This window comes from Zingiber officinale, chromosome 11A (genome assembly GCF_018446385.1).
Source record: "Zingiber officinale cultivar Zhangliang chromosome 11A, Zo_v1.1, whole genome shotgun sequence".
NCBI classification, from domain to species: Eukaryota; Viridiplantae; Streptophyta; class Magnoliopsida; order Zingiberales; family Zingiberaceae; genus Zingiber; species Zingiber officinale.
Window position 1 is genome coordinate 5,974,358 of NC_056006.1, and position 17,638 is coordinate 5,991,995.

The 17,638-nt window shown below is 37.4% G+C and overlaps 1 protein-coding gene across 1 annotated transcript; it reads left to right on the forward strand.

Annotated features, from left to right (window-relative positions):
• Positions 1-6,867: 6,867 nt before the first annotated feature.
• LOC122032871 (oligopeptide transporter 5-like) lies at positions 6,868-10,852 on the forward strand. Its single transcript, XM_042592185.1, has 6 exons — positions 6,868-6,910; positions 6,986-7,428; positions 7,522-7,619; positions 7,885-8,722; positions 9,033-9,215; positions 10,226-10,852. The coding sequence occupies exons 1-6, from the start codon at positions 6,868-6,870 to the stop codon at positions 10,850-10,852; spliced, it is 2,232 nt and encodes a 743-aa protein (XP_042448119.1).
• The last annotated feature ends 6,786 nt before the right edge of the window (positions 10,853-17,638 follow it).

Sequence of the window (17,638 nt, forward strand, 5' to 3'; positions counted from 1 at the left end):
TTGCCTCCTCTTGTTTGTATGTCCGGATCTGGTACTAGTTCAAGTATCAAAACATTACTTTATTGGTATGCACATGTTTTTATATCTGTATCATTAACTTTCTTAATTCAGTACTTTTATCTTTTGATATATTTATTTGATAGTAAAAATTATTTTTAGTCTCTTCTTTGAGCACTCCTCTAAATGTTTGTCTGGATCCGCCACTGTAGATAGCCTTCCTCTAGCTTTTTCCCTGAATCAAAGTGTTAGTAAAATACTCTACAACATAGAGTTAGGATAGTATAAAATAAATAATGCAACGCATTAAACACAAGTAAATGTAATCATTTACATAATAGAAAAATTTAGATGGTTTAAGAATACAAAATGCACTTAGTTGTTCTATTTATCAATTTTTAACTTTTCCAAACAAGTTTCTCAAGAACATGTTAAATTTTTGAAGTTGATTTGAAACAAGTGCAATTTTATTTTTAATAAAATAGATAGATTTTGCAAGCCAAGTTTTTCAAACAAGATTTTAAATAATTTGTTCAAGTACAGTTTGAAATAAGATTTTAAGTAAGGCTTCAAATAAATTTTCAAGTAATGTTTTGAAATAAGTTTTTGAAAACAAACACTTTTTTCAAATAGAAAGTGCAATCTTTTGAAAGAAATTTTTTAGGCATATATTTTGCAACTAATATATTTTCTACAATAATAATTTTTCTAAACAAATTTTTGAAAACACCATTTGTCAACCACTTTTGGAAACATATTTTTCAACCAATTTTTGAAAATAGAGAAATTTTTCAAATGAGTTTTGAACACTTTTTGAAATATAATTTTTAAAAACAATACTCTTTAAACAAAATTTGTCAAACAATTTTGGCAATTATATATTTCACTAATTTTTCAAATAAATAAAAATTTACAAGTATTTTGTAATACATTTTTCAAAATAAGTAATTTTTAAAGCAATATTTTCCATGCAAATACCAAATTCTTCCCCTTATGTTGACACTCCCCGGCATTCCCCCTTAAGTTACCCTTGTTAGTTACTAGGAGCTCTAACTAAGTGTCGAAGGGACTTATGGCTAGGAATACTCATTTTCAGAAAATATATTATTTTGATAAACTAATATTTTTTATTCTCCCATTCGAATTGTTAATTGAGTTATTATAAATTTAATTAAGTTGTTAAAAAAAATACTCATCTAAAATTGGTCCTTAAATGTCTAACCTTTATTTACTAGATAGATATATAGCATATCATAGTTTTCACTTGATTAGTCAAGTTAAGTAATATTACCAATTAGATATTTGCGCAAAATAACTACTTAACTTGATCAATGTACTATGACCTTTTTATGTTTGGGTAATGCTACTAAATCTGAGACTTCATTTCTAACAAAATGGGTAAGTTCTTCTTGTATGACAATAATCCAGTCTAGATCAAGTAACGATTCTTCTACTATTTTGGGTTCAATTTTAAAAATTTAAAATATTTGACTTAGGTTTCTAAATGACAATCTAGTTTGAACTCTTAGGTTCGGGTCACCAATTATTTATTTGATTGGGTGGTCTGATCTAACCCTTATTGTTCTAAATTTAATTTGTGTTTGTTCATTTTCGTATGGTTGATTTTATTCATCTTCATGTTCATCTATTTGATTTAGGTTTTCACTTGCTCCCCCTAGATCAATGCTAGCTCTAACAAAGTCAATCGGTTGAGGTTGAGTTTGATTTGAGTTAGTTTCCTTAGACTTAGATTTTTTTAATCAAATTTTACATTTGTTGTTTCTTCAATTCTTATAGTTTTTTTATTATATACTCTATACCCTCTACTATTTAGTAAGTATCCTACAAAAATTCTATTTTTGACTTTTGAGGTATATTTTCCTAAACATTCTCTTGAATTTAATATGTAGACTAAACACCCAAATACTTTACAATGTTTGATATTAGGTATTTTATTATATTAAATTTCAAATAAGGTTTTATTATGTTTCTTATTTATTATTGCTCTATTTTGTACAGAGCATGATGTACTAACAACTTTTGCCCAGAAATATTTTGGTAGTTGGTATTCATTAAGCATTGTCCTAAAGGCTTCTTGAAAGGTTCTATTTTTTCTTTCAACTATTTCATTTTATTGAGGTGTATTAGGACGTGAGAATTCTTGGTGATAGCTATTTTCTAAGTAAAATTTTGTAAACCTATGATTTTTTAATTCTCCATCATTAAATTTTTTCCATTTTTAGTTTGTTTACAAAAAATCACTAAATGTTTCATCTTTGTTTTTTAAGAATTTTACCTACGTAAATATTGAGTAATCATAAATTATTATTATACAATATAGGATTTCATTGACAGATTTAATCCCATGTGAATTGAATAAATTTAAGTGTAATAATTCAAGTGTTAAATTGAATTGAGTTTGATTAGTTGGTTTGTGAGTTGATTTAGTCTATTTGAGTTTGATTTCATTGACAGATTTATTGACAAACATTACAAATTATTGAGTCTAAGTTGGATAGTTTTGGTAGTCATCTAACTAAGCCATTTAGTTTGGTGAGGTTTCTAAAGTGAGTGTGAAATAGTCTTCTATGCCATAGCCAAGTTTTTTGCTTTTTATGTCAAGTGACACTTAAGTAAAGAGCTGGTTAAGCTGATTGCATAGATATTGTCTCTTCTAAATCTTTTATGTCTTATATTAGGGTTGTCACGCCCTGGAGGAGTCCCTGTCCGAAGAAATTTTGACAGCACCTTCCCTGTACGGGTGACAATCTGAAACTTCCTACAATGCCCTCTTGGCCACATATACATCGGCCAACACGGCCAGAACAATAATAATAATAAAACATAACACACATCCAAACATCCACGCAGTTTAATAGTGAACAACTAAAGCAATGATAAGAAGACTAAAAACCAACTCTACTTAACTACACCCATAAAGCTCAAAACATATTTCCTACTCCACTACACCCATAAAGCACAAATCCGATGGAATAAATCCACTCACCTCTTCTGCCGTCTAGGTAGGCATATAGTAAAACAAATCCAAATAAAACTCATTGATAATATCTATAAAGTAAACTAATACAAGTCCAGATAGTGCAATAAGAAACATAACAAAAGACCAATAAACGTCCTCGTGGATGGCAGGGGACTAGCGACTGGAACTCTCCGTGTTAGAGTGTATACTAAAAGCCTAGCTTTTGTAAACATTTATTTGTTGAAATAAAAGAATCACATTGGTCAATATCTGTATTTATTTATTAAATGTAATTGTTCAATTAATTTATATAGTAGACAACATAGAGTGTGGTGTCACACTCAGAAGATTATGTTGTCGGTTCTCTATAAATTATAAACAGTTGCTCGCGACTAAGATAGAAAGGAACAAACTATCAGAATAGTCGTAGTGTAATTAAGTATTAGTTTATCTTGACTAATAAATTATACTGAAACACTTTAAGTGTATTAAGTAGGACCATTTAGGTATATTCTTTTTGTACTTAGTAAAAGAACTAAACCTTAGTTATTATGGAAGTGTGTGCTCTTAATCCTAATATAATAGCAAGCACATATATTTAATATTTATTTCTTTGACTTATCAAAGGGTGAGGTTTAGCTCGATAAATCAATATACCCGATAAGTTGGGAAATGATATTACTTATAGTGTGTGTTGTTGATTATAGAAGGAATCTATGCCCTAGTTATCTAGGTTGAGAATGTCCCCAAGAGGAGCTCATAAGAATTGCCATGTTAAATCCTGCAGGTGGATTTAGTCCGACACTTGTAATCAATTCTAATTGAGTTTATCTTTGTAGTTATGAGCTTTGACTGCTGTAAGAGGTTTCTCTATCCAAAGAAGACTTTAGTGAGTTTTAATTTCCTTGGATTAGCAATTCATTGATTACAAACCAAGTAACTCTTTCTGTGCCTCTTTCTTTTAGCTTTTTAATTCTTTTTATACAAGTCTTTCTTAATAAAAGCTTATAAAGATCGAGAAATGGTGTTCATTTTTTAGCAGGACTATTCATCTCCCTCTAATTGGTCGCTAAGGATCCTACATATTGCATATATAAACATGTTCATTTACTAATAAAAAAATAAATAGAAAAAATTTCCATGATAATTATTTTTTTTTTCAATTTTTATTTTTACCCTTCCAAGTAAAATGGGTACGAAAAAGAAGATAAAGAGGAAGGAAAGGAGAGGAAAATGGTTGCGGCTGTGAGTGAAGATGGTGTAGGAGGCGGGAAAACTGATTCTCACTTATTTTAAATAATAACTAGAAAAATCATTGAAAACTAGAATTTGACTTGTTATGTATGAGAAAATAGAGTTTAAATTTGGTAGAGCAATTAATTTTAAAAAATGCTCTAATACCAAATTTGTTGGAGACATAAGGAAAAGGAAAGGACATATTGAGAAGATTCAAAGCTGCTTCTCTAACTTTTGATCTTTCCTCATTAATAGTCAAACTTAAAACTACTGAAGTTTGACTCCTAAGAAACATAAACACAATTAATACTTCATGCTAATCAATTACACATTACCATTTAACGCCCCGAATGCCATAGCGGATTGCGCTCATGAGCGCCCGAGTAAAATTCAGGTCCAGATACATGATAGATATATAAAATCACATGGAAATACGTAATGTAGATATATAAAATGATGAGGCCTATAAAAAGTGAAATTGTGAGCTATATATATAATCTAGAATAGTGATATCCTAAGAGGAAATTGTGAGTGAAGAGCATATAGTACTGTTATGTATCTTTGCTTTATTTGTTTTTTTTCTTTTGCCTTCTTCGCCCTCTTGCTCCCATGCCTCGTACCCTCCTGCCTAATGAGCAAACTCGTAATCTTGCTCATAGCTATGAGCAAGGCTGCTTGCGACCATGATCGAGGTCAATGAAAGGAGACTGTCGGAGGAAGAGGAATGCAACAAATGCAACATCCTGTGGCACGAGGTGAGAGGGGAGAGAAGCATAACGTGATGATCGACGGAAGGAGATAGTCAGAGGAAGAAGATGTCGAAAAAGGAAATTGCATAATAAGAGATTGACAGATGGGAATCACATGAGATTGGGAAAGTGAAATGGGCCGGGGACGGATTTTGGAGAATGTGTTTAGGGTTCTATTTCAGTAATTTAATTCTGTCTCTAATAATTATGACATTTAAGTCTGATACTAAAATAGTGAAGAATATTTAATTCCATGGCTAAAATAGAGACGAACATTTAATTCGGTTTATAGTTTAACGACTTTGATTAGTTGCTATTTTAACGATGAAACATTAATTCCGTAGGAATGAAAAATTAATTCCATTGCTAATTAATAGTAAAAATTTAATTCGGTCACTATTTTAAAAACTGAATTAGAGATGAGATATTTATTTCATCTTAAATTAGCAACCGAATTTATATTCTGTCGCTAATTTGGTCGCTATTTGCCCGTGTTCTAATAGTGACGTCGCTTGCAGCCACAATGGAAGCCACCCATGGCAGCAAGTAAATTATCCTAAACTATGATATTGCATCAACGATATTCTAGTTGCTCTCAAGTATCCATGATTCAATTCTCAACTACGACGTATTGTAAGATATTTTCCTCTAGTGGAATGACAAAAACACTTGCATTTTCAGATTTACTTTGATGACCAATAAAATTTTTTGTGGGATCGAATTGGTCACCTTTAAGGTGAATCCGTTAGAAAAATTAAATGGATTGGTGCAACTACATATACATCAGTCCTAGATACGAGTAATTTCTAGGGTATGTATATTGTATATATAAACATGTTTATTTTCAAATAAAAAAAAAATAGAGAAAATTTTCCATGATAATTATTTTTTCTTTCAATTTTTATTTTTACCCTTCCAAGTAAACAGGGGAAAGGAAAAGAAGAAAAAAAAAAAGGAAGGAAAGGAGAGAAAAATGGTTGCGGCCGCGAGTGATGATGCTATAGGAGGGAAAACTCATTCTAACTAATTTTGGATAGATTAAATATTATCTAGAAATTGATATATAAATTGATTTTATAATTCATCAGGTCATTATTTTATAATAGATAACTAGGGAATAAAAATCACCATCTATCTTTTCTCTCATTGCACCTCCAAATAAACAGAGAGTTTGTAAGTCATTATGTCAAGACCTATACATCACTCTAGGCACAATCTATTGAGCATGACATGAATCAGCACACACAATAACAAATTTAACTTTTTGCAATGTATCATCAACAGTGTGTGATTATAACATGTTGTTGATTTACAACGAACCTAATAAAGCGTCTACAACACTCAATCGTAAGTTGTAAATGCATTTAATTGCAGTGTGCGATGCATGTGTGTCGTCGATCGATATGTTAACTTTTAACAATTTGAAATTGTGCAGCATGCGACACGTACCGGATTGAAATAACTGCATGTTATAGAAAGTTAAATTTATCACATTGACACATAATTCAAATGGATTGAGCTATCAAGGAAATTACAATCAATTTTCAAAATGAATGCATCCTTATGATAAATAAAGCAACAATAACCAGAAGAGTAGTAAAGACAGTTGGATCGAAATCTACCGCAATACAACAACAACTACTATATAATAATAACAAGGTTGACTGGACCCATAATTAGTAACAAAAGTTCTATTGCTTTATATAGGAAATTAAGCTTAATTATGAGAATCCTAACTGACACACTGCCTTATAAATTCAACTCCTTGCAAAATCTCTCTCTCATTCCTTCAACTTCAATCTCAATCCCTCTAAAATTATAATTAACCTTCAATCTATTGATCTAACCTAGTGGGATAAAATTTTATTGGTATACAATTAATCGATCACCATATTATCATTGTCAATGGCTTCAGTTGCCCCTGAACCTTCTCCTTCCCAATTCAATGGTTTGTGTTCTTGAAATCTCTTTCTCTTGCTCTTGTCACCTCGTGTTCTTACTTAGCAGCTCTAATCTCTAATAGAGAAAGAAGACGACGATTGCCCGATCGAGCAAGTGCGGATGACGATGCTGACGACCGACGACCCATCGCAGCCGTGCTTGACGATCCGAACGTGGTTCCTTGGTGCCGTCAGCTGCGTCCTCCTCTCCTTCGTCAACCAGTTCTTCAACTATCGGACCAACCAGATCTCCGTCAACTCCATCTTTGTCCAGATCCTGGCGCTGCCCGTGGGCCGCTGGATGGCCCGCGTCCTCCCTCCGACTATCATCAGGATTCCCCTCCTCGATTGGTCCTTCTCCCTCAACCCCGGTCCCTTCAACATGAAGGAGCACGTCCTCAGTATCATCATTGCCAACTCCGGCACCGGCGGCATTTACGCCGTCCACATCATCACCATCCTCAAGGCCTTCTACCACCGCGGCATCAACGTCATGGCCGCCATCCTCCTCACACAAACCACTCAAGTAATCATCACAAAAACTCATCTCCAAATTTGTAAATTAAATAAAAAAATGAATTATAAATTTTGATTTTTTTATTAAAATTTTTTGCTTCAGTTGTTAGGATTTGGATGGGCTGGATTGTTCAGAAAATACTTGGTGGATTCCCCTTACATGTGGTGGCCTGGCACTTTAGTAGTAGCATCTTTGTTCAGGTATGTGTATTCTTGGATTCTAAAAGTTCATTTGGGTTAATTCAAAATTTCATTTAATTAAAAAAAAATACCAATTTTTTTTATTTATTCAATTCAATTTTGATTTTAAATTTCACAAATTGATTAAATAATTTGAAAAATATCAATCGATTATTACATGGTAATTAAACGATGACTAATATTGCTGATCGAATCCATTGATTAATTGACTAATATTTTGTGCAATCCGTAAGTTGCATTGAACGAGCTTTGTGCAATATTACAGAGCACTGAACGAGGAAGAACGGCGGGTAAAGGGCGGCGTGACGCGGCTCCAGTTCTTCCTCATTTGCATGATCTGCAGCTTCTCCTACTACATCGTCCCCAACTACTTCTTCCCGGCCATCAGCTCCATCTCGATCCTCTGCCTCATTTGGAAGGACTCCATCCCCATCCACCAGATCGGCTCCGGCATGCGCGGCCTCGGCGTCGGCGCCATCGGCTTCGACTGGGCCACCGCCTCCATGATCGGCAGCCCCATAGCGGCCCCCACCTATGTGTTCTGCAACGTCCTCGCAGGCTACGTCATCCTCGTCTACATCCTCCTGCCCCTCTGCTACTGGTCCAACCTCTACGACGCCCGCCGCTTCACCTTCCTCTCCTCCCAACTCTTCGAGCGCTCCGGCAAGCCCTACGACCTCAGCCGCGTCCTCGACAACAAGACCTTCACCCTCAACGTCGAGGAGTACGAGAACTACAGCGACATCCGCATCAGCACCTCCTTCGCCATCAACTACGGCATCGGCTTCGCCACCCTCACCGCCACCCTCTGCCACGTCCTCCTCTTCGACGGCCAGTACATGCTCAAGCTGTGGCGGCAGGCGACGTCCAAGGCCAACGAGAAGTTCCTCGACGTGCACGGCCGGATGATGAAGGCCAACTACGCCGCCGTGCCGCAGTGGTGGTTCCACCTCCTCCTCCTCCTCGTCACCGCGCTCTCCATCTACACCGTCGAGGGCTTTGGCCGCGCCCTGCAGCTGCCTTACTGGGGCCTCCTCCTGGCCATGGCCATGGCCTTCTTCTTCACCCTGCCCATCGGGATCATCGCCGCCACCACCAATACGGTATATAATTATAATTATAATTATAATCAAAATTATAACTGCAATTAACCAGCAGGCAGAGGGGTGCATTCTAAATTACAGATAGAATTCCATTTGCTTTTTGATTTTATCTCTACTGCCCACTAATACTTCATTCAAAAAAACAAAAAACACTAGTATTGTGGTGGGGTATTTTAAAACTCAATCTCGTGCTACATAAATCTTAAAATAACATAGTATTGTATTTTGAAAATCAATACCGCAGTAGTCTATTTTTTGAAAATCATATGATTCGTTTATTAATTAGTTAATTAATTTCGTGCATGAGCAGATGCCTGGGATCAACATACTAACAGAGATAGTGATTGGCTACATAATGCCGGGGAATCCATTGGCGAGTGTGGTGTTCAAAACCTACGGTTGCACGAGTATGGGTCAAGCCATCAACTTTCTGTCCGATTTCAAGCTCGGTCACTACATGAAGATTCCTCCTAGATCCATGTTCATCGCACAGGTAATTAAATTGTTGATTCATGTTACTCCATGTCTCACTCTCCTCTCTATGGGTTCTGATCGATAGAGTCGACTGCTTCGGTGCCTTTGTAGCTCCGGTTCTTATATCTATTGTAACATTATTAAGGAATGGAAGACGATGTCTATAGTGGAAGAATAAGAAAAACGAGAGTTTAGAGTTTTTAGATTTTAGGGTTTAGATGCCCTCTTAATTATACATTTGTCGTTAGGGTTTGGCCCCTTGTGTCCGACAACAAGGAAAGGTGACCATTAAGTATTAATTGCTAGTTACCATCTGGTCGTGTCTAATGGCAATTGCCGATAATTATGGAACTATCGACTGACCGTGCTGAAATGTGCAAGTGTAGTCCCACATGGTTGTGTGAAGGTGGATGTAGGTTCCATCCCTAAGGAAAGGTTGTAAGTAAAGCAAGGATGTTTCCAATTGGGCGTGTTCCATAGTGGAGAAAATTAAATTTGATATCGCTCATCTCAAATGGTCTAATATTGTCAGCTCCACGGTAAGAAATTGAGTGGGGGGGAGTGTATTTTTCCCTTGTGCAGCAACCCTTTTTATGAGGGAGATCAGAAATCTAATAAAACATTTTACACCCTCTGAAAATTGATTCCAAAATCTATTAGAACAAGCACTCATACAAGTACCAACTGCGTCTACCCGTGAGAACGAGCATGTTTTCATAGTGTATCTATGGAGTGGAGATGTGCTTGGTAAGCAGATATTTAAATAGTAAATATTCTCGGTCAAGAATATTCTCATAGTGTATGAGTAGAGCAAGATATTGTGGGTTGAAGATGTTCTTATAGTGTAGGGGCAAGAGTTCTTAATCTGGTATGTTTATATATATATAGATTTTGAATCACTAAGAAAGGGAAGACCATCAATTACTCAAAACAAATAGAGTAATAATAATAATAATAATAATAATAATAAAAGAATGAAAGAAAGAAGGAAGGAAAGAATATTAATTTAATTTGTTTGTGTTTGATCAGTTAGCGGGTTCGGTGATCGCCAACGCGAGCTACTTCGGCACAGCATGGTGGTTGCTCTCCGACGTCCCCCACATTTGTGAGACCAACTTGCTGCCGAAGGGCTCCCCGTGGACGTGCCCTAGCGACACTGTGTTCTTCAGCTCCTCTGTTATATGGGGCGTGGTTGGGCCTCGTCGGATGTTCGGCCCCGACTCCATCTACTCTGGCCTTAACTACTTCTTCCTCCTTGGCCTCTTCGCCCCCGCCACCGTCTACCTCTTCCACCGTCTCTTCCTGGAGAAGAAATGGATTCGACTCATCAACTTCCCCGTCATCTTCGCGGCCGCCGGCTACATTCCCCTAGTCAAGACCGTTAACTTCAACTGTTGGTTCATTGTCGGCTTTGTCTTCAACTATTGGGTGCTCAAGCACCACAAGCAGTGGTGGGGCCGCTACGCCTATGTGCTGTCTGCCGCCCTCGACGCCGGCACAAGCTTCATGGCCGTCATCGCCTTCTTCACCCTCGGCAACTATAATATCAACTCCGTCAATTGGTGGGGAGGCGTCACTGATGACTACTGCCAGCTCGCTAAATGCCCTACTGAGCCCGGTGCCTACATCCCCAAGGGTTGTCCTGAACTCCAATGAAATGGTCATGTAATTGACTTTTGTATGTTGTTCCACAATTAGCACTTAAACAAGATTTGTTTGTTCAAAACATCCAAAAACATTTCCTATAATCCCTGAGAAATTGAAGGAAAAGGAAATGATATGAATTTCATTCAATTCATCGATTCATTACAAGATTAACGATTCAAAATCATGTAATTTTACACTACTCAAGTTAAATTATTACCATCGATATCTATTCAGTTCACCTATGTAGCTCTATCTTGAGCCAACTAAGTCGCCATGCTAAGTCACCTAAGATAGACTAATTAAGCCAAGCAATAGATTGTAGAGCACCAAGCTAGGACTAGAGTTGCTAGTTGATCTGAGCCGATCCGAGATAATCCAAGCCTACTCGACTGTCAGCTATCGAGTCCTAAATGCCAAATGCCATATGAGTTGCACCCCCGAGCACTTCGTGTTGGAGATAGAAGACAAGAGAATGGAAATTCTGAGAAGATTTAAATTTGCTTCTCTAACTTTTGATCTTTTGTCGTTATTTTCATAGATGCATTACATTAATTTATAAAGAAATACTTCATAAATACATTGATTGTATGGAAAATATAAAATACAACTAATTGACTCCTAAGAAACATAAACACAATTAATACTTTATACTAATCAATTAATTATCATTTAACACCCCTCTTAATTTGTAATCTTCGTAATAACCTCGAACCATTAAAGCTTTTAAATAGATATAATCTTGTCCTCAAGGCGTAGCGCAGACGGTAGGCACATGGTATCTCTGACGTAATGGCCAAGGGTCGATTCTTAGGAACTGACTGTTGGAACCCCAAGGTGTTTTGATGTGATCAAACAAGCTAAGTTAGGTCCTGCGTTTGTTTAACCCTTGTGTCTAAGTGTGCAGGAGCTTAGGAACACAGGAAGTCGAGCGGAAGACGCGGCTAGCGAGAAGGACGACACGGGAGAGAGCCGACGAGCTCGGTGTGTCCGAGGGACGAGGTGTCCGCGGAAGAGTACACCGGTGGACGAGAAGAGCGTGCGCGACGCTCGAGGGGCGAGAAACCGGAAAGGAAGGCTGCTCGAGGAGAAGGCCGGAACATGGGTTCGGGTGAGCCCTATTCCGGAAGGTCGAGATCACCCAAGCTAGCGGAGCCGGAGCGAACAGACCCGGACCAAGACGAGCCGAACTGAGACGAGCTGAACCAGAGTCGAAAAGTCAATTTATGTTGACCTTAGGGCTACGGGCGCTCGGAACCATTCCGGGCGCCCGGAACCTACTGGGGCGCCCGGAACCCTTTCGGGCGCCCGGAATCAACTTTTCAACGGGATCGAGTTTTGACTCGATCCAACCATTGGGGGATAAAATTTATCCCCACCAGGGAGCCCGGAACCCTTCCAGGCGCCCGGACCAAGACTATAAATATAGCCTTGGTCCAGAAGCTTAAACACAACGAACTACTTGTAATCCAGTGCTTTCATTTATGTTATTTCTTTCTGTGCTTTCAACGCTGTAAGAGGCTACTCCGCCCAGAGGAGAATCAATTAGTGCGCCTTCTTTGCCTTGGATTAGCAATCCTCTGATTGCAAACCAAGTAATTCCTCCGTGTCTACTTTTTGTCTTAATTAGTCTCTGCCGTTTTAATTACAAGTTCTTTTAAGTTAGTTGAATATCCGAGAAGGGTTTTTGGTTTCAATTTTATAGGGAAATTCACCCCTCCCCTCTTGCCGGCCTCCAAAGGGACCAACAAGTGGTATCAGAGCAAGACACGCTTTAGGAGGACTAACCGCCGATCGAAGCAACAAGATGGCCGGACCAAGCATCGTCCCACCAAAATTCGAGGGGAACTTCGCAGACTGGAAGCGACGTATGGAGGTATTCCTAAAAACAGATTTTGAAATTCGGTTTATTATGAAATATGGTTTTGTAGCTCCAATAGATAAAGATGGAAAAGAAAAAGAAGAGAGCGATTGGACAAAGAAGGAGCAGAATGAGTCGGTAGCAAACAACCGTGCGGAACATCACCTGCTGAGCGTGTTACCGCCTCAAGAGGTCAACCGCATCGTAAACTATGTATCTGCTAAAGAACTTTGGGAGAAGTTCTTGGAACTCCACGAAGGAACGTCTGAAGCAAAGCTCGCTAGAAGAGACATCCTCCGCAACAAACTGATGAACATCCGTCTGGAGAAAGGTGAGAAAGTAGCTGGTCTACATGCGAAGGTAAAAGAACTAGTTACTTGTCTCGAAAACCTTGGCGAAACGGTAACAAACCGGGACACTATACGCTACGCGCTTAACGCGTTTCCAAGAACTCCGGAGTGGACATCAATCGTCGACGCCTACTACATCTCAAAAGACCTGGAGGTAAGTACTTTAGAAGAGTTGTTTTCTACTCTTGAATTGCATGAAACCAGGTGTGCAGGAACGACAAAGGATACAACCCAGACTATGGCGCTGAACACAACCCAGAAGGATGAACTCGAGTCAGACTCCGAAGACGATCAAGAAGCATACATGGTAAGAAATTTTAAAAAGTTTTTTAGATCGAATAAATTTAAAATGCAGAATAAAAAGAATCAAGGTAGAAGAAAGGTACGGTGCTACCAGTGTCAGAAGGAGGGACACCTAAGGGAAGACTGCCCAGAACTCAAGAAGGTTAAAATGAAGACACCCAAGAAACACAACCTAAAAGCAACTTGGGATGACACTTCTTCATCTGAATCAGAAGCTCAAGAATATGCGGGGATTGCACTGATGGCAAGCCACGAAGGACAAAGTAGATCATAACCCAGCATCGATGAAGGGGGAGCGACCTCAGATGGAAGTAGCGAAGCAGGGGGAGATTCAGGCTTCAAGTCTGATATGGTAAGTGAGGTATGCCTCTTACCCCCTGATGAACTTTACTTTGGTATCAAAGCTATGACTAAATCTATGTATAAATTAGAAAATAAAAATACCAAATTAGAAAATGAAATCTTAGAAACAAAGAGAATTTTGGCAAAATCATGTCTTATAGAAGATTTTGAAAAATTGAAAATTGAAAATGAAAAACTAAAAGAAGAAATAGAAAGGTTGAAAAAATCCAATGGTTCAAATATTTCAACTTTTAGAAATTATAGATGTTTAAATTGATATTATAGATTTCATCAAAGTCAAATTAGAAATATATCAAAAATCTATATACCTAGAAAATACTAGGTTAATCCTGTAGATAGGAACCTCTACTGGGTTCCAAAAACCTATTTAATTTAAAATTAAAATCAGACTTAGCATTTTCAGCAAGGAAATTAAACAACTAATTTCTTTATGAGGCTTTGTCTAAGGAAGTGGTTGTTGCTCCAATAACCAAGAAGGCCTAGTGCCTCGCCACGACCTCGAAGCCAAGTATTGAAATGAAGAGTTTAATTGACTAACTGAAAAAGCATTAATTTAAATTACTTAATGCTTTAAAAGAGTTATTCAATTTGTGTTTAAATTTTTTTTTCTTAGAAATTTTTTTTATCATCTTAGAAATTTTTATGAAAATTGACTTAGAATTTTTTTTTGCCTTATAATTTTTTTTAAAATTGACTTAGAATTGTTTCTTATGAATATTAACTTAGAATTTTTTAATTAGAAATTTTTTTTTAATGTTGAGATAAGTTTCAAAACTTAATTTTTTTTTAACACTTATGACTGTTTTATCTGAAAAATGTTTTAAATAAATATTTTTCTTTCGAAAAAAAAATTCTGAAGAGTGTCTTTAAATTGAATTTTACTTAGACATTATTAAATATTTTACACTTAAAGTTTTTTTTAATTTACCTTAGACTTATTTATAACCCCAATTTTTATGTGATCAAAGGGGGAGAAGTATGTTAAGTCTAGGGGGAGGTACTATAATTTTTCAATTGAAAAATACTTGGACTTATTTGAAAATAAATTTTTTCTTTTTGCATATATTTTCCCTAACTTAACTTGGGTTGCTCACATCAAAAAGGGGGAGATTGTTGGAACCCCAAGGTGTTTTGATGTGATCAAACAAGCTAAGTTAGGTCCTGCATTTGTTTAACCCTTGTGTCTAAGTGTGCAGGAGCTTAGGAACATAGGAAGTCGAGCGGAAGACGCGGCTAGCGAGAAGGACGGCACGTGAGAGAGCCGACGGGCTCGGTGCGTCCGAGGGACGAGGTGTCCGCGGAAGAGTACACCGGTGGACGAGAAGAGCGTGCGCGGGCGCTCGAGGGACGAGAAACCGGGAAGGAAGGCTGCTCGAGGAGAAGGCCGGAACATGGGTTCGGGTGAGCCCTATTCCGGAAGGTCGAGATCACCCAAGCTAGCGGAGCCGGAGCGAACAGACCCGGACCAAGACGAGCCGAACTGAGACGAGCTGAACCAGAGTCGAAAAGTCAACTTATGTTGACCTTAGGGCTACGGGCGCTCGGAACCATTCCGGGCGCCCGGAACCTACTGGGGCGCCCGGAACCCTTCCGGGCGCCCGGAATCGACTTTTCAACAGGATCGAGTTTTGACTCGATCCAACCGTTGGGGGATAAAATTTATCCCCCCAGGGCGCCCGGAACCCTTCCAGGCGCCCGGACCAAGACTATAAATATAGCCTTAGTCCAGAAGCTTAAACACAACGAACTACTTGTAATCCAGTGCTTTCATTTGTGTTATTTCTTTCTGTGCTTTCAACGCTGTAAGAGGCTACTCCGCCCAGAGGAGAATCAATTAGTGCACCTTCTTTGCCTTGGATTAGCAATCCTCTGATTGCAAACCAAGTAATTCCTCTGTGTCTACTTTCTGTCTTAATTAGTCTCTGCCGTTTTAATTACAAGTTCTTTTAAGTTAGTTGAATATTCGAGAAGGGTTTTTGGTTTCAATTTTATAGGGAAATTCACCCCTCCCCTCTTGCCGGCCTCCAAAGAGACCAACACTGACGACCTAGGGTTTACCCCGCCATGCGCCTATAGCTCGTGTACCTGCATGAACCTCCCTCTATATCCGTGGGGCTGACACTAGGGGGCCACTAAGGTAACGGATCTACCTTTTTTTTTAAAATAGATATAATCTTGATAAGAACATCTGCTGAAGGATTTGTGGTCTTGATAAAGTCCAAATAAATTTTCTTCTTTTGAAATTTATCTTGTATGCTGCAACTCTATATATCGTTCTTCTATGAACGATTGGGATTTTGGTAATTGAAATTATAGATTGATTATCACAGTAAATAATAGTAGGATATGTACCTTTTGCTATAAATTAACCAAAATTCTTCTTAACCAAACTGCTACATGAACAAATTCATTCGTTGCAATATATTCAACCTCTGCAGATGATAATGCAATTGATTTTTTTTTTTAACTCTATGAAATGATTTTTGATCCCAAACAAAGTACATATGCTGAAATGCTTCTTCTATCATCAAGACTTCCGACCCAATCACTATCAAAAAAATTGACTAATTTGTTGTCCTTCAAATATTTGATTCCTAATGTTTTAGTACCACTTTAATGCTACAAATTGAATCTTGCTTGGAGCATTCATAAATATGGATATTAAGGTGATAGGATATACAATATAAGGTCTTATATTGGCCAAATAAAACAACAAACCAATAATGCTTCTGTAAATATTTAGGTTACACATTTCTGCTCCATCATTCTGTTGTAATTTTTTATTGAAAGCCATAGGTATTGCTGTTGGTTTGTAATTTTCCATTTGAAATTTTTTGAGCAAATCTACTACATATTTTGTTTGAGAAATGAAAATATCTCCTTTTGATTGCTTCACTTGAATTCCAAGAAAATACTTCATCAATCCAAGATCTATCATCTCATATTATTTCATCATTGTCTCTTTAACTGATCACCCCATTCTAGCATTAGTGCCTACATAAATGATATGCAGGAACTTGATCCTCAGGGTTCCCAATGAACAGGTGAATGAGCTATGATTTAGAGAAACAGAATGAATGCATCCAGTAAAGTTGTAGTGTACAAAGATGGCTAAATTAAAGTTAAAAGGAGAGAACACCCTGATCCAGTCGTCCGGTATTGGGTTAGAGCTTCCAAGCTCCACTATCACCCATTTAATGTCTTTGCCTTGTAGCCAATCAAAGGTGCCCGCTTTTAACCTAAACTGAAATCTAAGAGAAAAGGGTAAAAAGCAAGCACCTTAAGGCCAAGGAGCGGCGAAGAGGCCCCGACGAAGGCTTGGTCTTTGAGGGAGATACATACCTTGTGGATGACAACTTGGGAGAGTGGTTGCACTCTAGCATGGTCATACTAGCAGCCGCTGGCGACGAAAAGGAGGAGGAGGAGGAGGAGGAGGAGGAGAGAAATAAACAAGAAGAAGAAAAAAAACACATGAAAGGAGCTTGCAAAAAAGAGTATCTTACTCGTACTTGATTAGGATGGGAAAAAGAGGTCACTGAAGGAGAAGAAGAAGAGTCAATCGGTGAAATGAGTTGGAGAAAAAGGGGTCGCCTTAGGATTTTAGCAAAGTAGCTATCGAATAAAAAAATATTAACCGGTTTAATTTATGTCTTAACTAATTCAAATTTATTACTTCAACAATTTAAATTATAAATTTTATTTAAATATTTAATACTTCATCGAAGAAATATTATGAAGTAAATTTCTACTTAAAATTAAAAGTGAAGCCCGTTTTTTTTTTTTAACATATGAAGTCTTAAATGATATTTATTACATCAATTTATAATCGAAGTTGATCACTATATATTATTTTGTTTTTAATAATAGCTGAACTAACCAGTGGTGAAGTCTATCATCAAAATTTTACTAGTGAGTTTTATT